The sequence below is a fragment of the Dreissena polymorpha genome, chromosome 5 (genome assembly GCF_020536995.1).
Source record: "Dreissena polymorpha isolate Duluth1 chromosome 5, UMN_Dpol_1.0, whole genome shotgun sequence".
Taxonomy (NCBI): domain Eukaryota; kingdom Metazoa; phylum Mollusca; class Bivalvia; order Myida; family Dreissenidae; genus Dreissena; species Dreissena polymorpha.
In genome coordinates this window covers 124,865,707-124,888,109 of record NC_068359.1, presented here as the reverse complement: position 1 = coordinate 124,888,109, position 22,403 = coordinate 124,865,707, and the positions used below count along the sequence as shown (strand labels likewise).

At 33.5% G+C, this 22,403-nt stretch overlaps 2 protein-coding genes across 2 annotated transcripts; one reads left to right on the top strand and one right to left on the bottom strand.

Annotated features, from left to right (window-relative positions):
* Positions 1-8,410: 8,410 nt before the first annotated feature.
* On the top strand, positions 8,411-18,344 carry LOC127831761 (uncharacterized). The gene is made up of 4 exons (XM_052356803.1): positions 8,411-9,577; positions 15,483-15,690; positions 16,833-16,918; positions 17,176-18,344. Exons 1-4 carry the CDS (start codon positions 9,475-9,477, stop codon positions 17,613-17,615), a joined length of 837 nt encoding a protein of 278 aa, XP_052212763.1. The 5' UTR covers positions 8,411-9,474; the 3' UTR covers positions 17,616-18,344.
* LOC127831762 (uncharacterized) lies at positions 9,579-10,380 on the bottom strand. Its single transcript, XM_052356804.1, has 3 exons — positions 10,239-10,380; positions 9,847-10,033; positions 9,579-9,716 (listed from the first exon to the last, which is right to left on the bottom strand). Exons 1-3 carry the CDS (start codon positions 10,268-10,270, stop codon positions 9,624-9,626), a joined length of 312 nt encoding a protein of 103 aa, XP_052212764.1. The 5' UTR covers positions 10,271-10,380; the 3' UTR covers positions 9,579-9,623.
* Positions 18,345-22,403: the final 4,059 nt, after the last annotated feature.

Genomic DNA, 22,403 nt, shown 5'->3' with positions numbered 1-22,403 from the left:
CGGAATGAAAGGAAATATCGAAATAGGAAGCACACGGTGTTTTGAATCGTTGTTCACTTTATCAATGAAGTCTTACGGTGTAAGAGTGAAGTTTGATTACATATGTGTTCGTGGTTGCAGAAAATAGCCGTAATGTATGTTTAACATTAGATGACAATTGAAACTCGTAAAGTACTCATTACCTCGAGTATAAAGATAGAATTTTGCATTTTCGTGTTTTTGTTATAAAGGTTTTTAAAGTCAATTTAATGTATGATTTCACTTAAATGTGTTGTGATTTAAATTTATTATCACGTATCTTTAATTGACAATTGAAAATCTCTTCGCGGCTGTGCAAAGTATGCGAGATGAAACAACTTGTGGCATATCTTAGCATGATTCGTCAAGTCTTTCAAGATAAGAAGCACACTTATAGTTTCAAGTAATAAATATCACATATATTTATTCGATTATCCGGTCCCAAATATATGTAATTATTATTTTACAGGACTTAAAGTCGGTCTTAACATATCCGGAATGTTTTCCGATATAAAATGTCAGACGTAGGAGACATTTATTTCCGGCCTTAAACACAGAAGAAAACCAGTAATGACTCCCGTGAGCTTTCGACAAGATGGTTTTGGTTTGCAATTAGCGAGCTTTTTGTTTCTGGTGGAACACAAATACCTATAGCGATGCGCGAGTGTAAGTTATTGCTGTGAATTGCTGTTCCAGGTGCTAGAACACTTGCAGCCATGTCTGTTAAACAATGGAAATTTTGAATAGACGATCGGAAGAGGAAATGAAAGAATACTGTTGAATAAAATAATGATACTCTTATAACGATTATATTATTGTAAATTGACAAAGTATTTGTTTGGAGATTGTACGTGATCTTATTACACTTGATTAACAGCTTCTGTAACAATTTCTTGTATTGTTATAATAATGAACAAGTTCAAGTTTATTATTAAGATAGTAAAATTTCAAATTAACATTTCTTTTTCTTTGTTCTGAAGGCGAGCATAGAAAGGTACGATATTTAATAGTTATCAGTTGTTTGAAGCATACCGTCTAAAAATCATATGACATTCCATCTGTTTACAAGCAATGTCTGAACAGATGTTACAATTTTGTTCTTGGTCCACGTAATACATTGCATTTTTCTCTGTTGAAAAACGACAAAACGATTGAATAGGGATTGACGACCCCATTGAATTTTTATATAAGCTGTAATATTGTTTCTGTATCCATATTTTTAATTTCTGTTTCAATGTTTACAATGAGCGTGGTTTCGTAATATCAACAGCCCCTTTCGTCAAAATACATAGACATAACATTTCTCATTTATATTCTATTTTGTAATACAGTTTTATCTGAAAACGATCCTTGGTTTGATCGATAATCAAAATGCAGGGCTTTTGTGGGAACAGCATTGCTATATTTATAACAATTAGCTTTGGAAAGCAAGTTACTTTGCGTGTCTTCATGTTGTGCTTATATAACATGAGCACTTAAATTAATCTCGTTTGAATTTTGCTGATACGAACTACATCCGCATAATGCAGACTCATTTGCACCCAGAAATAACAATGTTAAGACGCAAGGTTGGGGACAACACACTTTTTGAGATTGCTGTACTATTTAGAAGTTGTAGGACTCATGGTAAGGACAATACATTAAATACATTATGATATGTGCTAATGCCGTACAATGGGAGTATAATGCGAAAAAATTGTCGGAACGTAATTAACAATTACTGACATTCTCCGTTAATTTTCGAAATTATGCATGCGTCATTAGTGTATGTTCTCTATATTAACTTCTTGCTAATGTCATCGTAGTTTTCAGTGACATGTTAATAATTCTATAATCAATGTGCGAGATGTTAATTATACGATAATCAATGTTTAATTTCACTTCGGAAATAAATAAACGATGGTGAACGGTTGAAGACGTTGGGCTTTGAATATTCTTCCCGATGAGGATATAAAATAGTTTATATCCATTTATGAAAATAATTAAATTTCATATAAATGTTTAGTTTATGATTAAACACATGTGTTTTTGTAACTTAACCATCCGTCTTGTTTGCTAGTATGCTTACTTTTCAATTACCTTTTCATTTTAATATCGTGCGGTTCGTATTGCGGTTTGTTCCATAAACTCAATGCGTCTTCAAATACACCTATTACATAAAAAATTCCAGGACAAAACACCTTTTTTTAAATTGCAAGAAAATTAAAGAAATCATGCAATGCAAAACAATGTACATGCAGCTGCAAAACCAATCCTATTTATAATTTGGTAATGACAGATGTTATTTCAGACGAGTTGTAAGCAAACATTTTATTAACCACAGGGAATAAAAAATCAACACCCACATGGAATGTATTGGTATGCAAATGTGGGTTATATCAATGTGTTTAGAATATTCTCCATGGTGTATTGATACAGGTATGAACTAGACAAGCAATATGTCACCTATGTGCAGTTTTTTCTGATGGATGAATGTACTAAAATGATTTACACTTTAAACTGAGGAATGTGGTTATAAGCAATATAAGGTTTGTTTTAACAGTCATGACTTCAAACATTCGGTTAATGTAATTAAAAGTAGCGTTGCTACCATAAGCAGATAAGTTTTCAATATATGGAAATGATATGTATATAGATAAGTGACGCGCCATTTATAAAACATACTCGACTGGTGATGTGTCTAGTTTGTAATCAATTTTTGTTGCTTTGCACACATTCCACCATTGGCTGTAAAACCACAAAATGCATGTATATGAAATAGCTGTAGTCAATGAACAGAAACACAAGCTAAATTAATCTTATATTTTTGTTTATTATCGAAACAGGACGCACAACACCTGGGGCCGTATTCACCAAACTATTCTTAGACTTAAGTCTAATAATAAAGAATATTCATTAAATTGGAATATTCCATTATTTATTCAATTTTCAGTAAAAATTGGCATTATTCACCTCTGTCTACATCATTCTTCATGTAGAACATTTTCTTAATGACATAATTACCAGAGGTAGCCTGTATATACTCAAATAATGGACGTATTTTTCTTGGTTTAGAGTAAATTCCTTAATCTTAAGTCTAAGAATGGATTGGTGAATACGGGCCCTGGTAGCAGGTGACATATTGATTTTGTAGTATTGACAATAAACACGACATACGCACATATTGACGTGTAACGGAAGACCGTTTCACCTGCTATGACATCAATTGACACAGTCTCCGCATAAAGGTTTCCACTATTTAATAAAGACGTTTTAATTAATTATGCCATCCTTAATTAAACAAATAAAGAATACAAACGAATATTTAAGGCATCCTAATACATTTTTTTTGTCAAAGGGATTTCTTTTCTTAGAGAACTTAACTTCAAAACGCGTTTTTAATACGGGCTGACCATTAAATTAACTGCATACATGTATTGAGACACAGGATATAGATTCCAGATGCTTCGTGATAATAAACACGAAACAATGCTTTCATGTTAACGCAAGCAATATTCTTGGAACGTGTTGGTCTCGGAAGTGCAAAAAGGACAACAATTATAAGTAGAGATAACAGGATAGGCGAATGGATTTTGCATAATATTGTCAAAAGGTGTTACCTTTACGCTATTGTGAAACAGTACGATGCTCGAGTGTGGTTTAAAGCGTTAAGTTTAAGTTTAAGTATATGAAACAATCGAAACCGAAGATGCGGGGTCGGTATACGAGCAGGCAAAAGTTTCAGTAAGTACCAGTAGGATCAAGATACTAAGGCACTTAAAAAGGCATGGCTTATTGCAATATAATAAAAATGTATAAAACCAAAGCCAAGCGGAACTTTTCAGCTATAAAAAGTCAATGTTTTAAAGAAAAATACATAATGAATTTTAAATAGAAAAATGGTCATGAATGGCAACTTGGATCACGGAAAATAACGTCACCGAAAAAAAGTAAATAAAATATGACTCTCAGCGTCATAAAAAGCTTTTTGTAGAATTTCCAAAAGTCTTTTGCCACATGTTCAATATAACAAAGGTAGTAGTGTAGTAACCCCTAAAACGCACGGAAAAGATGAAGATGAGTAGTGGTGTTATATTAACTCGCTGCAGTTTGCTATTTATTTCGTATGCGCGTTACTATGCTTCTATATCTATGCCAATGGCCATCATTTCTGAAATTTGAAAAAAGCTTCGTATTTTTGGAAGTTGTACATAATATCGCCCGTTTGGTGCAAAGCAAGACCATTTGACACTGAAATGAGAAGGCACATGGTGCATTATTGTACCAATGGGTCGTTATATAGTTTATCCACATATGATATGTACATAATTGCTCATAGATGTTAAGTTTATTATAAAACAAATCGTTTGATATTTATATAAATATGATGTTATCAGTTCTGTCTTTATATAAATATGATGTTATCAGTTCTGTCATCATGCATTCACACAAACAAATCGTTCGCATCACAATGAGGATTGTCCAATGATTTCAATCCAATGATATATATTTTTGAACAATCCCACTGAAGCTGTAAGATCGGTCTAATGGTAGCCTTACTACAATCAATGATTTAAATCAGACTGATGTTTTTTTATCTCCATAATGCGACATAGGGGCTTGCAGGATGCCACGATTAAGCTCTAGTTATGGTGCAATTATACAAATGGGAGACAAGAAACTTACTGGAACAAAAATAATTGTACAAAAGTACACTTCTCGCTTGATATGACTTTTCAGTACATAGTCCAAGCGTTACTTAAATGTTTAATAGAAAAAAAATATTCGAGAGATTATGGCATAGAATACTTATGTTTCCCGTTTATGATATTTATCATCAGAATGTTACGTTAAGTTCATTTAGAAATATTTTGTGACACGTGCTTCTTATATACATATATCTTTGTTCAAATGTAAACCAGTAATTTAATTTCTGGGTGTATTTGAGTTACAGGATTAAAACATTGCAATCGCATTTAATAGGGATGAATTATTTTTTTACTATTATTTTGGCGTCAAATGCAAATTATGTAGTCGACAGCTTGATTATGTTAGTTCACACAACCGTGATGTTTCCTGGCAGGCTTGTTGGGCTTTTGAATTATCTCGCTAAAATAATTGGTTTGTCAACACAAAACGTTTCAAGAACATTGCAGATTCAAAGTGTCTGCTATGCGTTTACAATAGTATAAAATATAAGCCAAACGGTAAAACGTATGAGAGGTGTTTCATTCAGTTGAAATTATATTACGACAACGATACAGTACTTTGTTTCAATTTCGTCTGTCAATTCACTTATTACATCAGTAATTCGAGAACACAATTCAAATAAAAGCTGCGTAAAAGAAAACATTTAAAACTTAACAATCTGGCGCGAACACTATTGTCATTTATACTTTGGTATTGGCCTGTAACTTTAGACGAGTTGTGAACGTACAGTTTATTAAGTAATAGGGATAGCCCATCAATATACCAATGGAATGTATTTGTATGCAATAATGTGTACGATAAGATTGTTTAGAATGTTTTCATCTATAAAGACAAACATTGATTCAGGTATAAAAAATACGTGCAGTGGTCCTACTGAATACATTTAGCAAAATGGTTCACAGTTTAACTGTGGAAAACTGTTATAAGGAAGCCAACATTTGTGAGTACATTATTGACTTAATGCATTTGAATATTGTTATGATTACTGTGGCTCGTATTGGCAGTTAAGTGAGCAATAATTTGTGTTTGAGTATTCAAACAACTGGCTTATACTTACTTTGCCAACAACTGGCTTACACTTACTTTGCCAACTGATATAATTATTTAAATATGCATGCAATGCGTCAATAATAAAACACATTTCGACTAAAACACAGTCTTGTTTTAATTCGTCTCTTTATATTTCGTTGCGTATTGATATAATTTTGCTTTTTACACATGACATAATTTTCTGTCATATATCAACTTGCGTGTCAACGAACATATCTTAAATAATGAACAAATACAAAATACTTAATTACTTCTTTATTATTGATTATGTATTGAATACGAAGCACAAATCTGGTTTGAAGGCAACATATTGGTATTATCGTATTGCAAATAAACAAAAAACATAAACTGGGGGATAATTAAACTGAACAACCACAGAACGATGATGAAATTTCCAATATAAACCCATAAACGACGCGATGTGTGGCAAAGTCTGCCAATATCTGTGTCACAAAGCAGCAAACAACGTTTAGAATATAGTATAGTATTAGTAATTGCAGCCCTATGGTATCAGAGTGAAGTTGAAGTGCAAATGATTCGAGGCTGCAGGAATTTCACATACTTTATATTAAAAGTTAAGTTAAATTTAATGCATGCAAAGTATACTTGTTCTGAAATAGTCATGAACTGGTAAGTATTATGCATTTCTGTATTATTTTAATAGAAGATTTCGAACATTATTGGACTATTTGGCACTTTAATATGTGGTGTGCGTATTATAATGTTTTTAATCAATACACTCATGTCGAACGGTTAAGGTACCGCCTGATTACACTGTTTGTTAAACTGTATTAACTTTTAATTACACTGTCAAGCATAATGTGTTTAATTGACAAATGTAGTGTTATCATGCTGCAAGTATTACAAATCGTGATACAGGACTCCGGCTGCGCAACGAATAATGTGGAATGTATTTGCTAATATTATATATAAATACATGTTAAACTAGCTAAAGGTCTGAAAGTAGTACTTCGACCATACTGACCCTTTTCTAATTAACCGTTTTATATAGTTTACGGATTTCAATAACGTGTGGTCGATATAATTACGCTTGTTTCTGTCTTAAAATATAAGATCCAATATAATAATTTCAAATAATGTTCGATAAATATCGAATTAATCAATTCTCAAATTCAAAAATATGTTCTCGTATATCTATTTTCAATATTTTACAAGACTAAATGTCAGTGTTTAAATGTGTAATATTCATTATTTAACTAGTATAATGTGACGAGCTTAGGCTGATTTCTAAACCCGAACATGAACTAATAAGGAATACGCTGAGATTTGAACAAGTTGATCTGTGTATGCAATTAGCATCCACGTTGTTCATGTTTGAATTCGAATACCTACAATACCTTTAGAGTTGTGTGTGTCCGTAATTCGTGTGTATTGTTATACCAGATGCTAAAACACTTGCAGTAATATTATTTCGAACAATTGTAATTTGGAATCGAAGATTGGAAGATGTCTAGAGTATCATATGGAGTCGATTTTCAAATCAATTGTAGATGAACCAATACTATGTTATTGTTTCTTATAAATCGAAATGGTGTGTGTTTTCGTTTTGAATGTGAAATCTTGTCATATAACACCTATCCGTTTTTGTAACACATATTAATATATTTTACAACTTATGAACAAATATGTATTTATTGTTACGGAAGTAAATTTACAAATCTACATTTTTGTATCTGGCATTCGTTAAAGCGAACTACTGAGGTTCCGACATGGAGGTTTGATCAGTTGTTCGAAGAATTTTGCTCTTAAAGCAAAATGCTTTTAAAGGTCGGACATTCTATAGTGTATAAGCTATGTCTGCACAATTTCTTGGTACACGAAATAGATTTAAGTCTTCTCTGTTCCATACAATGGCATAGGGATTTTAGATTCCCGTGACTGTTTATATAAGTTTTAAAAGTGTGGCAGTATCAATGTTGCACTTATAGCGCGATAACATTTATATTCCAAGGTTGACAATGAGTTTGGTTTTGTAATATCAAAAGCATCGGGTTTCGAAATGCAAACACATGTCAGTACACATGAAAGTTAATTCTTATAATAAAGTGAGTTACACCTATCTTTGTTTCGATTGATACTGTACACTGCAAATCTTTTCTTAAAATTGTGTCTATATATTTTAATCAAGTTGCTTGGGCAATACATTATTTTTGTTTGTATTGTTGGTTTTTTTTCATCATCAAGTGAATTATTCACGTTTGAATTTTGCATTCGCATAATGCAGCGTAATAATTATAACACTATAAGACGCGAAATTAAAACAAAATGCTTGCAATTTTTTAACACTCAGGAGGTATCATTGATTAATTCTTGGCAAAATGGATTGAATGCGCTCTCATCATGCTTATATCGTATAAGTAAAAATAATAAGATACAATGTTCGAAACTAAATAAGCAATGCTTATTATTATCCGTTAATTTTCGAATGCAAACCTGCGTCATTTGTTCTAGTTCTATCCATGAACTGTGTGTGCGTGTCATCTTACTCGTCACCGACCTTTTAATTGCCCGATAAACAATGTTTGATAACACTTCGACAATAAAGGAACGATGGAACAATAGACGTTAAACAAGTTGGGGTTTTAAATTGCTGCTTTTGAGGGGTAAGCAAACATTTCGTGTTCGTTTATATTGACAGGCGTTTTATGTTTTACATAACGAAGAGGAGTTACAGTTGATAACTAAAATTGAATAAACGATAACTTATAAGGACCGTTGGTAATAAACGGATCATAAGTAATGCTCGCATTAAATATTGTGTATGCTTTATTGTATATGATATCCATTTACGAGAAGTCTAAATGGTGTGAGGAATTTCTTTAGTTTTTACTTTAACGCTTGCCTTCGACATATATTTGAAACCGCTCTTGAAGTTCTTGTTCTTAATTAGTACCATAAAACAATACCAAGCCACAGGTGTGTGGTCGGTTTACGAGAAAGCAAAGCTTCTAGTATGCGCTAGTATGATCCAGATAAACAAGGAATGTCGGACTCAAACACATATTGCTTATTACAATACAAAAATGCATCAAACCAAAGCGACATCTTTCAGTTGGGGATCTTGCCCGATTAGGAAAGTTGGGGAATCCCCTTTTGACTTGCCCGATCGGGAAATATTGATTGAAAAATTGCCCGATCAGGCAAGAAAACAACCATTTTGTATATACCTTGGCAAAACGTGTCCGGGCATCACACAACTCATCCAAGGAACAACGTATATAACTGAATCCAATCTTAAAACAATTACCTTAAATTTGACCGTCACGTTTTTTTTAAAATGTCGTTCGTCAGATATTGAAGCCCAAAGTTGAGCAACTTTTAGCATCTGTCAACATTTTACGCACTTGCCTGTTTTGAGCACAAACTTGCCAGAAGGAGCAAGTCGTCGAAGTTACATTATGTAATCACTTGCCCGTTTTGAATTTGAATTTCCCGAACGAGCAATAGAATGCGCTCTGTTTTCCATGTGGATTGGTGTATAGTTTTCAGTAATGACATAAAACATCCAAGAAACACATTGAACAAATGAATTCAATCTTAAAATAATTATCTTACATTTCACCGTTGCGATTTTCATAAAGCGCCTTTGTTTTTCAGATTTTCAAACTCAAAGTTGAACGATTTAAGTATTTTTTAACATTGTGTGCACTTTCTTGTTTTGGAATCAAACTTGCCGGAAGGAGCAAGCCATCTAGTATGCACTGTTTGACCAACTTACCCGTTTTGACATCTACTTTCCTGAACGAGCAAGTTTGTGAGAATATGGCAGAAATCATGGAATATCAAGTGAACATACAACGTAAGATTTTCTTGTATTTATTATTCATATGCTAAAAAATTATAGCTCAGGGTGTAGTTAACTTGTAGTTGGGTGTGTCTTGCGTGCCATTATCCTTTGATATGATCATGGGGGGTGTCCTTTCACCATCATACTCGACCTGAAATTTAGTGACACAATACTGATTATAAATTGTTGAATTTCAGATAATGTGACTCTTATAATGTACGTTATATAATGCTTTTAGTTACTTATTCGGAATTTCTATTTTATAGCATAGAAAAACTTACGTGTACATCCATTTCTTTGAGAATGTCCTGTTCATCAGACGCTGCGCACATTAGAATATATTTTATTCTATCTGTTAAGCTGGCAGGTGCTGATATCTTGTATTGGACAGGCTGAATGATGCCTCCCCCTTGGGCACTTGTATCTGGCCATGGATACGAGCTTGGTCTTGGGTTACCAGAAGCAATACTGAAACAATAGACATTTACATTTCAAAGAATCTTTCATATAAAGAGATATCTGAAAACAATTCGAGTCTGTACATAGAATATCAGAAAGTTGATAAGTACAGGAAATTGCACAATGACTATCATTTGTAAGCACTGGGTTTATTGAATCAGGGACATATAATCGGTATATCTTTATAAAACAATAGTTCATTTCCAAAACTCACCATTCAATGGAAATTCCAGGATGCATATCCATGATTGTTGTGAAGGCTTTATTTATAGGAACTGGTAAAGCTGGGACATGGCCTATGGATTTGCTATCAACCGTGCATATTACAAGAATAGCATTCTTGTCCACAACATTACCGAAATCTTTAACACACATGTATGTCTTTTCTTCCGCCATTTTATTTTTATAAACATGATATCCCTTAATTACTGAATTCAGCACAACATGACGTTGACAGTAATGCGTCATTTTTATTTCCGAATTTGGAAAGGCACTGGAACATGCGTTGTATAGTTGAACACGTATAGATAAGAGATTGTTACATTACAAATACATGTATTTATTTCAGTACAAAAAGACCCCCGTATTTTATCGATAAAAGCATAGCAACAAAATAATCGATTGAAACAAATAAACTTAATTGATCATCTATATTGCACTTATAAATTCAGAATTTACATTTATGCTAGTAATTTTTGTATTTTATTGTCATTTCGGTCATAATCTTTCAATCTGAATAAAACATTAAGTGGCAAATGAAGTTATAAGTTTATATTATCAAATGTTCAACATTCAGAAGTACCCTTGATATTGTTTGAACGTAATTGACCTCCTTTCAGAAGTAACAAGTGATGTGTTTGTGAAACACTATGTCCCCTTTTCAGCGATTTTGACCTATATATTTTAGCTTTGACCTTGAAGGATGACCTTGACCTTGACCTTTCACCACTCAAATTGTGCAGCTCTATGAGATACACTTGCATGCCTAATATCAAGTTGCTATCTTTAATATTGCAAAAGTTATGGCCAATGTTAAAGTTTGTGCAAACCAACAAACCAACAGACAGGGCAAAAACAATATGTCCTTGGACATAAAAAGTAGAAATAACTCAACCTGCTTTATCAACACTGCTTTCATTGGATAAATCACTGTCGGTACCACAACATGCATCAACTTGTTTAACTGGTTCATCAGGAGCCCTCTTTCTACCACAATCCGTACATGTCTGTTCGACATGCTGTATACATCCCATACAAAACGATGCCTGTATTTTGTTAAGATTTCTATAATGTTTATCACTGTATAATCTGTCCAAAATATCTAAGGATTGAGATTTAATGTGTCGTCTATTTAATACAGCTTCATCACTTTGTAAGTTCCAGTGGTTATGTTGAAATTCAGTTCCACATTTCTTTCTAAATGGTCCCGCCATTTTCCCAGAATGTTACAAAAGTCCAATGTCAGCTGCCATAACTTGCTCGTTCAGTAAAGTTATTTTTCAAAAACAGACAAGTCTGATAATTTTGTGTATATGAAGACTTGCTCCTTCGGGAAAAAAACTGTCAAAAGCGGGCAAGTGTAGAAATGTTACAAGTTTCTAAACATGGTTCATTTTTTAGCTATAATATCTGAAAGTTAACCATACTTTTAAAAGTAAACAGTTACATTTTTTATAATTACTAAATAGATTAGATTTAGATATTCAAGATTTTTCTTGAACATGTTTAAGGTGTCAGTTGCCCATAAGCCAAGACATATGCAAAAGGGGTACATTTTATTGCTCGTTGAGGAAAGTATTTTTGCAAAACGGGCAACTTCGCAAGTAATAATAGTTTTAATAACACGACTTGCTTCTTCTGACAAGTTAGTGTCAAAATCGGGAAAGTGTGTAAAATATGAATTAATACTAAAATTTCTCGACTTTGTGTTTGAGTATCTGACAAACAACGGCATATTGAGAGAATCGCAATTGTGAAATGTTAGATAATTGTTCTATGATTAAATTCAATTATTCAAGATATTTCTTTGATATGTTCTGTGATGCCCTAAAATCATACGCTAAAGCATAATGAAAAAATGGCGTATTCTCTTGCTCGTTCAGGAAAGTAGTTTTTAAATGTGTAAGTTGGTCAAACAGTGCATACTAGAATGCTTGCTCTTTCGGGCAAGTTTGATTCCAAAACAAGAAAGTTCACAAAATGTTAAAAAATACTTAAATCGTTCAACTTTGAGTTTGAAAATCTGAAAAACAACGGCATTTTAAGAAAATCGCAACGGTGAAATGTAAGATAATTATTTTAAGATTGAATTCATTTGTTCAATGTGTTTCTTGGATGTTTTATGTCATGACTGAACACTATACACCAATCCACATGGAAAACAGAGCGCATTCTAGTGCTCGTTCGGGAAATTCAAATTCAAAACGGGCAAGTGATTACATAATGTAACCTCGACGACTTTCTCCTTCTGGCAAGTTTTTGTTCAAAACTGGCAAGTGCGTGAACTATTGATAGATGCTGAATGGTGCTCAACTTTGGGCTTGAATATCTGACGAACAACGACATTTAAAAAAAAACGTGACGGTTAAATTTAAGATAATTGTTTTAAGATTGGATTCAGTTATTTAAGTTGTTCCTTTGATGAGTTGTGTGATGCCCGGACACGTTTTGCCAAGGTATATACAAAATGGTTGTTTTCTTGCCTGATAGGGCAATTTTTCAATCAATATTTCCCGATCGGGCAAGTCAAAAGGGGATTCCCCAACTTTCCCAATCGGGCAAGATCCCCGACTGTCTTTCTAGTACAACCTGAAACACGATGTATAATGTCTGAGACAACAGTTTTAAGCAATACATTGAACGTCATTTAATGTGTGTTCAGACTTTTCAAAAGTCTTCACCCTCAAGTTGATGTAATGCTTGTTCAGACTTTCAAAAGCTTTTACCCGCATGTTGAATGCACCTATGGCGACAATGCATTAATCTCTTAAACACATTGTGGAGCAAATGATGGTATACGTTCAATAACAGAGGCCAAAGACGATAAGAAACATTTTCGGTTTTGTAAAAACTCGGCAATTTAATAAACAAGACGTGCCGTGTGCGCGTTACTACGCATTTAAAAGGCATAATATTATTGTGTCAATATAAAAAGAGACATATCTTTGGAGATTGAAAAACGTATGTTAAAGTCCAGTAATGATAAGATAAAATGTGTCATATTAATGTTTAGTTTATATTAAAAACAAAAACAAAATCTTTTATAACCCGTCTTATTTGCTGTTATGAAAACTTTCAACTCGCCTTTGCACTACCATATCGTTCGGTTCATATTGCGGATTGTTCCATCAACTGACTACAACACAATATTTTTGTGTTACAATATCTAGGAAGTTTTAAGATCTGTCTAATGGGAGGCTTTTATCATTAAATGAATTAAATAAGGCCGGTTTATATTATTAAGTCCTTTACGGGACACTGGGGGTAATTTGATGCCACGATTCCTCTATATTTATGGGTCAATTAAAACAATGGTAGACAAGAAAACACATGGACAAACATCAGAGTACAACAGTTCTCTGCTCGCTGCAAATATATTTTCATCACATGGTCAACTCGTTACCTTTTTAGTTATTTTATAGTGTGTTGAATTTTCGAGAGATTGCGGTTATGATTGACAATGAGCACTTCTGGTTTACCGTTTATGTATTAGTTTTGTTTTGCATGCAATAAGCAACAACATTACGATTAGATCTGAACTGCTATATGCATCAAATAAACATCAATATAGTTTTAATGTACTTGAACGATTTTTATGGTTTGACCGTGATAAAAAAGTGTCGTGTGTGCTATATGTTCGACGTGTATGTTCTGAACATAGTGTTATGCCCATTCACGAGACGTTTCAGAATACAAAAGCCATTAACTTATTATCTTAAATTATTTTTCATATGATTGATATAAAAGAAGTCTAATAATATTTCCTTAAGCTCCGTATATGGATAAAAGTGTGCTTTTAATTGATATAAATGGTGTTACATATCCCTACGGCATGGCCTCTTTCATCTAATAAAATATTTTAATGAAATACTGCCATTAAACAAATATTGAAATTAAGTGGAGGAACAGGATGGCGTTTTTTCTTTTACAAACGTTGTTTAATTAAATCCGGCTGTGTTCACTGTATCAATTGATTTAGTGTTTTTTTTACTTTAAACCAACGCAAAGTTGTCTGCACAAAAATGATGTCCGCGAGTTTTCCAAAAACTACAAGGAAACAAAAGGAATTTTGCGAGCCTAAAATTTAAACCTTTTGTTTACGAGGAAACATAAACACATGTTAATGGATGTTTCACAGGTGATTAAGGTCATCCAATACTCAAACTGTTTTATTTCTAGCCATTTTATTGTTGCTGAATATAGAACGTGCGATAGTTGTAAATCAATGAAATATTAAGGCTGTTAAATGACTGCAAATAAGCAATAATAAACGGATAACTTAATCACTGTATTACTGATATGAAGCGTAAACAAGCCTTTATAACTTTCACGGTATGTTGATGTAAATGTATATCAGTTCTAATTGTGAAACAAAACATGTTTCGCTAATCATTATCCTTATTCCAATTGATGTTCATTTGAGAACGGACACTAAACAACGATGAAAACTTTATTAACTTACCGTAATCTTGTATTCATAGTGATGAGGAAAAGTATTTTTTACCAGACCTAAGTAAAAAAAAATGTTTGTCGTGTTTTATATACTCATAACTTGAACAATTGTAGATATGTGCGCACATTTCTTTGCTGATGATGTTTGTTTTTTCCTGCATGTTTTACAAATGTATACACACTTCATGCTTCTCAGAATACGACATATTGCTATCATGAAGATTTAAATTGTAGTAATGGTAAAATTCATGGGGACTTTTTGTTGTTGCCGGAATACAACGGTCAAAGTGATGTCAATATCAGTTTTTGTTTTATTTTTATTTCCGATCACTTTGTGAAGAAGGTCGCCCACCATTGACCATTCGTTTCTTTTCTAGTAGTGACTATATGTTCCATACTATCGATGTAAACCGAACAACACATTAAATTGTTTAAATTATATTTCTATTTCAGAAAAAGTATTCTACGATTGATAACATGATATAATGGTCAATTAATGAAAGTGACCGTATAGTTAAATTACATGTGTTACCAAAACTAGCAACACGCCCCTGTAGACCCAACATATTTCAGTGAGAGAACATGACGTATGTTCTATTTCAGACATAAATTCACTTGCGTGATAAATATTTAATAAATAATCGGTTTACGCAACTATTGTCATTACGTGTGTAACCTAGACAAATACCAATTTATGCGCATAACTCCAGCATAGCTTTATGTCAGATTACGTATTCAATTATTTTAATAACGAATTATCATTCATGACACTGAATTGTCATTGCAGGTGAAGCACAAAGAGCAACAAATCTGAGCGTGTTCATCCAGGGCAATACCGCGTTCGTTGATTGGTCAATAGAAGGCGACCCCGATAACGTGACTGGGTTTGAATTATTCTACGAGCTCGTAGAATCAAGTGGTACTGCGATATTCACGTATGGGATAAGCCGTCTCCAGAGAACCTTTCGAATCATTGGCCTTTTACCTTTCAACAAGTATGAACTTGCCTTGTTTGTGGGACGCAGTCTGACAGTTGACTCATGATTAAAATACTTAATGTTATTTTTCCCATGTCAAGTTATTGTGCAATTGGTAACACGCCAAACAATACCTCATAGGGATGATACGACTTACCCTACTGATGAAATTGAAAATAAAGTTTCATTTGGTTTTTGTTTCGAATCCACACGCATTTAAACATACTGTTGCTGATCTGCGACCTATGTTTCGAGCTCTTTAACCGTGTAACCTTTGTTGAATAAGGAGTGTACGAAACAAATAATGTCGTGTAGATCTCATTCGCTCTGTCTGCTTCTTACGTATAGTAGGTAAGCCCGACCGTTTTTAGTTGTTATTAAACATAGACGATCAACTTATTGTACTTTTGTCGTAATATATCATGCATATTCTTTTAAGTTAAAATACAACCAGTTAAAAGAAAATGTCTTATTAATATGCAGCTTCCTTCATATTCATATAGGTTTATTTGCAATGCAGTACGTTATTGTACTTGCAACATCCGCTACAGGAGTTTAATCGTATATTTTCAATCAATCTTCAATCCATTCTCCAGAATAATGGGAATTTGTATCGCTTTTAAATTTAAAGGTTATGAATGTTTATGTTTGCACTTGCTAAATCTTTTATATGGTAGATATTGTGTTGTTTGTATTAACTTGTATTGTGCAGACATTGCACACTTGCTTAAAATAAAACACCACCGTTGATTAACAAACTCTTGACAAAGTGTGGAGCCTATAATATATATTTAATATGTTGGCAAATTTTCTGTGTTTTGTTTTCTTGGTAATTAATTAATAGTTATGAATCGAGGATTGATTTATTTATGCGACACATTATTGAATAACAAAGAAAACATCTTTCAAGAATTCGCCTCTTTAATATATGCTGTTGGAAAGTAATTTTATTAAAACATTAGCATTCTCACTTTCATTTCAAGAGATGCATTTGGCAAACGACGATAACAGTTCCTGCCATTTCGTATGTATTGTCCTGAATGATATCTGTAATTGGTAACTTGCCATGAATACACTATTATCAGACCGTATCATGGACATTCTCTCATATAATATTGTTAATCATCTAATTATTCTTCTAATGTAGCACCTTGTTTCAGATACCGTATATACATGGTGACGATAACGGATCTGGGTAGAAGGAACCAAAGCGAGGTGGTGGAGTTCACCACAAACAATGTCACAGGTAATTATCATTTCAGTAAAAAAATCTACTCCCGATCAATGGTTTGTTCAGCAGACGATTTTAGACATTGTAGTAGTATTTTTACTGTATACATAAAACATGTCTGTCAAGATATTCATGTTATGAAATATATTTGCGATTATACTTGCACCATAACGATCACGGCAATCTTTGATATAAACCAGTTCCAACAAAGGCTGCATATAATAGTACATTTTCTCATGGTATCATTACTAGTTTTAATCCTTACCTTTCAGGGATACAGTTTGTTGAGAGCACAGCCAGGGGAATACAGTTGGAGGAAGCCATTGTTCTATTTATAGTAGTGTGTCTCTGGGCATGCGCAATGGTGTTGTTTGTGAAGCAGTGGGATAATATCCGGATATTAGAACCACAGGAGCCTCGCTTCAAGCATAGTCCAAAAAATCTGCACACAATAAGGATAGTTAAGAAACCTCAGGATAGTATTATTTACAAAAACTACAGCCGTAAAATGTCATTGACAATGGTGGAACGCGAGAAAAAACTTCTTCGAATGAATACGGTGCCTATAATGGAGAGCGTGTCCTCGCTTAAAGCTTTGACATCGAAATACAGGAGTCACTTGCCAACGATTGAAATGGAAGAGACGTATTATAAGCCCCCGATTGAACCTATTGAAGAAGTAACAGTGATTAACGAAAATTCCATAGCTTGATTGACCAGAAGCTAATCATGGTCGCTTAAACTGCATTTTTGCTAAGAAGAGGCTTCTTTTTAATGTAACATGCAATACAAGCGGAAAGTGTCGTTTCTGATACGCCTTGTGGATTGCTTTTGCTAATGTCGGAGAAACTCTTCGCACAGCTATAAAACCCTGTTTTTCCAGAGCGAGACTCAAATACAGAAAAAACCTGACAAGGATTGACATGGAAGAGATGCCTCATAAACCGTGTTCTACAATCGTGTCCTATTTGAGAAATCACGGTAATTAACAAAAACTCAATATCTTAGAAGTGTACTCCTTACAATGACATATTGTACACAGGAATTAAGCAAGACCAATTTTTGTCGAAAATGCGTTATATAGTGTATCGTATATGTTCCTCAGTGTAAGTGTAAATACGATTGTTATTCCTACAGGAATATATTACATAGCTTAGTATAATGACTCATATATGGCTGTTATTAATATACTGTGTTGTATACGTCGCTCAAATTGTTATACATGTATATTTAATATATTAAGTATATAATATATTGATTGACGATATTCCACAATTTCTTCTGGATCACAGGTAATACATGCTCATTGCTCTAAGGGCGGTAAACTAATCAAGTATTGCATTTGTGAATAGCATTTACGGAGTTTATCCCTCTGTTATCAAAACGTGTTCACTATATGTACATATTATTATATAAAATCAATAAAACTTTGTAATAATTCTGTCATATCAACAACATGGTCAAAAAAGTCTTATTTATGTAAACGTGATTTTCAAATATGTATTTTAACAGAAGTTTTAACTCTGAATTCCGCATTTTCTTACCACATATCGTAGTCTTATGTCAAGTTACAAACACAACTTGATGGAGCGCAATTGATTGTGAATTCAAATTGCCCAACACATAGCTTGGGTTAGGACATAGCAGTAACACTCGTTACAATAATAAACATCGAATGGTTCGATTGAAGTTTTACCCGTGTTCATAGTCTGCAGAAGGTGAGAAACCTTGCAAAATATAACTGTGACAGATGGCATTGTCTTTCTCTTGTCCAATAAGTCACTTGAACCAGAATAACACAAACAATTCAAATGACGAAGTGTGTTAGTTTTGTTCTTTTATAATATTGACCAGTTTAAAAATTACGAGACACTTTTACAAGCAAATCAAAACACATTATTCTACAAAAATCTACACATTGACATCAAAGTTATCTGTATTATACCCCATTACCATTGGTAATGGGGGCTATATAGGAGTCACTTTGTCGGTCTGTCTGTCGGTCTGTCTGTCTGTCTGTCGGTCTGTATGTCCCGAAAAGTTCATCTGATCTTCACCAAACTTGGTCAGAATTTGTATCTTGATGATGTCTATGTCAAGTTTGAATATGGGTCATGCCGGATTAAAAACTAGGTCACAGGGTCACTTAGTGCGTTTTTAACCGAAAGTTTGTCCGGACCATAACAATGTCATTTATTGTTAGATTTAAAAATGACTTGGCGCATTTGTTTACCATCATTGGACGGTGTGTCGTGCGAAAGAAGTACGTCGATATCTCCAAGGTCAAGGTCACACTTGGAATTTAAATGTCAAATGCTTGTCCGGGTCATAACTATGTCAATCATTGTTAGATTTTAAAATCATTTGGCACATTTGTTCAACATCAATGGGCGCTGTGTTACACGAAAGAATAAAGTCCATATCTCCAAGGTCAAGCTCACACTTTGAGTTCAAAGGTAAAAAATGGCCATAAATGAGCTTGTTTGGGCCATAACTTTGTCGTTAATTGTGTGATTTTAAAATCGTTTGGCATATTTGTTCACCTTTATTGGTCGTTGTGCTGCGCAAAAGAATTACGTGGATAACTTCAAGGTTAAGGTCACGCTTTTAGGTCAAAGGTCAAAAATGGCAATAAATGATCTTGTCCGGGCCATAACTATGTCGCTCACTGTGGGATTTTAAAATCATTTGGCACTACACCATCATTGGACGGTGTGTCGCGCGAAAGAATTACGTCGATATTTCCAAGGTCAATGCCACTCATGGAGTTCCAAAGTAAAGAATGGCCATAAATGGCTTGTCCGGGCAATAACTCATTAATGTCATTAATTGTGAGATTTTAAAATGACTATGTACATTAATTTTGTTCACAGTCATTGGCCGGCGTGTCATGCGAAATAATTCAAAAGTTCAAAGGCCAAATTGGCTATAAATGATAAGTGCATATTAATTCTTAAAAATCGCCATAAATTAGAATCTCTTGTATTGTGAAGAGATCATGCAAAATAGTCTGTGTCAATGCGGCACATGGGGGTATACGTCACGTCTGTGACAAAGCGCTAGTTAGTTTTGCTATTTTCAATAAATATGCGCATTGAACTGCTAGAGCGACAGCTCAAATCCAAGACAATGTACAGCGAATATTGCATTCCCGTAACAAAACGAAAATGCAACACAAAACACCAGTGGGCAAAGGCTGTGCATTTGAAGATAATCCATTAAGCGCATCACTTATGAGTGAAGAAAGATTGTCAACGTCACAAATGTCAAATAACATACCGAAACAAACATACCGATTATTACCATCATTTGAGTAGCTTCACATGTAATACACTTTTTGCAATAATACAATTAACGTCTGTCCGTATATCTGTCTTTTTATGTTTGATATAAATGTTGCCTTCACGTAAAACGTGTATTGAATGTTCAAGCCTGTTGATGTAACAATCACCGATATAAGGTGTGGACATCAATAACTAATGCGTATCTTCTTAATAAGCATCTAACACGCATTTATCGTCAATTTAGTTTAATTAGCTGTCACTTTTTTGTTTTCTTCGAACCTCTCATCGCAATATCCACTTCTTTACATTAGGAAAGAATACTTTTTTTTATATATTGTAGACATGTGCTTTAAAACAACATCTGCGTTCTATTTTCTTTTCATTAAACAATATATTGAATGTTTGTTTTATAGTTTGTAATGCTTAGATCCGTTCGCAGGTTGTGTGCGTCATATTTTGGGAAATAAAAGATGTCTTGATTCACAGAAAACAACAACAAATCCTAAATGAAACTTTTCAAAGAAAATCCCAAGAAACATATTGAGAATGGCATGATGGAAGCATACCTCAAAATATATGTTTTCCTGGTTTCAATCAACACGTTTTTTTCCCTAGTAGTAGTAGTAGTAGTAGTAGTAGTAGTAGTAGTAGTAGTAGTAGTAGTAGAAGTAGTAGTAGTAGTAGTAGTAGTAGTAGTGGTAGTAGTAATAGTAGTAGAAGTAGTAGTAGTAGTATTAGTAGTAGTAGTAGTAGCAGTAATAGTAGTAGTAGCATTAGTTGTTGTAGTAGCAGTATTAGTATAAGTAGTAGTGGAATTAGTACTAGTAGTAGTAGTAGTAGTAGTAGTATTAGTAGTAGTAGTTGTTGTAGCTGTAGTAGTAGTAGTAGTTGTTGTTGTTGTTTTTGTTGTAGTAGTTTTAGTAGCAGTAGTAGTTGTAGTAGTAGTAGTAGTAGTAGTAGTAGTAGTAGTAGTAGTAGTAGTAGTAGTAGTTGTAGAAGTAGTAGTAGTAGTAGTAGTAGTAGTAATAGTAGTAGTAGTTGTTGTTTTTTGTAGTTGTGGTAGTAGTTTTAGTAGTAGTAGTAGTAGTAGTACAATTATACGAAGTAGAAGTAGTAGTAGTAGTAGTATGTGTATTTGTAGTAGTTGTTGTAGTAGTAGTAATAGTAGTAATATAAGTTATAGTACTAGTAGTAAATGTAGTTGTTGTACGTAGTAAAAGTAGTAGTAGTAGTAGTAGTAGTAGTAGTAGTAGTAGTAGTAGTAGTAGTAGTAGTAGTAGTAGTAGTAGTAGTAGTAGTAGTAGTAGTAGTAGTAGTAGTAGTAGTAGTAGCAGTAGTACTAGTAGTAGTAGTAGTAGTAGTAGTTTTTGTTGTTGTAGTTGTTATTGCAGGTTTCGTTGTAGTAGTAGTAGTTGTAGTAGTAGTAGTAGTAATACCTTGTCGCACGACGCTTGGTTTATTTGATTTTTTTTTAAATATTAAATTAAATATGTACTCGTTATTATTGCAAAGGCACCTAGACCTTTTAAAATGTCATAAAACATATATTTGTATCGTATACTTATTTTCTAGAAAAATACGCCAACATAATGTATCACACTGTAAGTATATCATCCTGCTTAGTTTTACACAAATAACGCATTAGCAATAACGGGAAAACAGACTTAAGGAAATGGAGACGAGACTAAGTATGGGTATTCAATTCGCTATACCTATATTAAAACATGAATTATAATAACTGGTATTGATACGAAAGGTGAAATAATAATTCGCTTAATGTTATTTTTTCTGCATAGAACCCTTTTAAAGCAAAACATGGTTTATTAGTATAGAATTACGATGTTAATCCAACGTTCACTAAAAATGTGAAACCAAACCCTGTAACGATCATTTCGAACAGACAAAATGGCGGTTTGTAGTTTTGTTCTGAAGTGACTAAACTTACCGTTTGCAAACGCTGCTTAAATTGAACAAAGTGATTCAAACCGAATACGTTTATTTCAGAAACTATGATGTTTCAGAATTTCATAGCCATGAATATGCGCTCGTTGCTTTGTTAATGTGAAGCTCTACTCATTCACACGAGGTCTAATAGCGCTCCAGTTCAGTTACTTCAAACCGCAGTTTAACTCCTTAAATAAGTATTAGCATATTCCTTGTTTTTTTCAAATGTTCAAAGTACATTAGACGGAGCGTCACGATGACGCTTTATACAT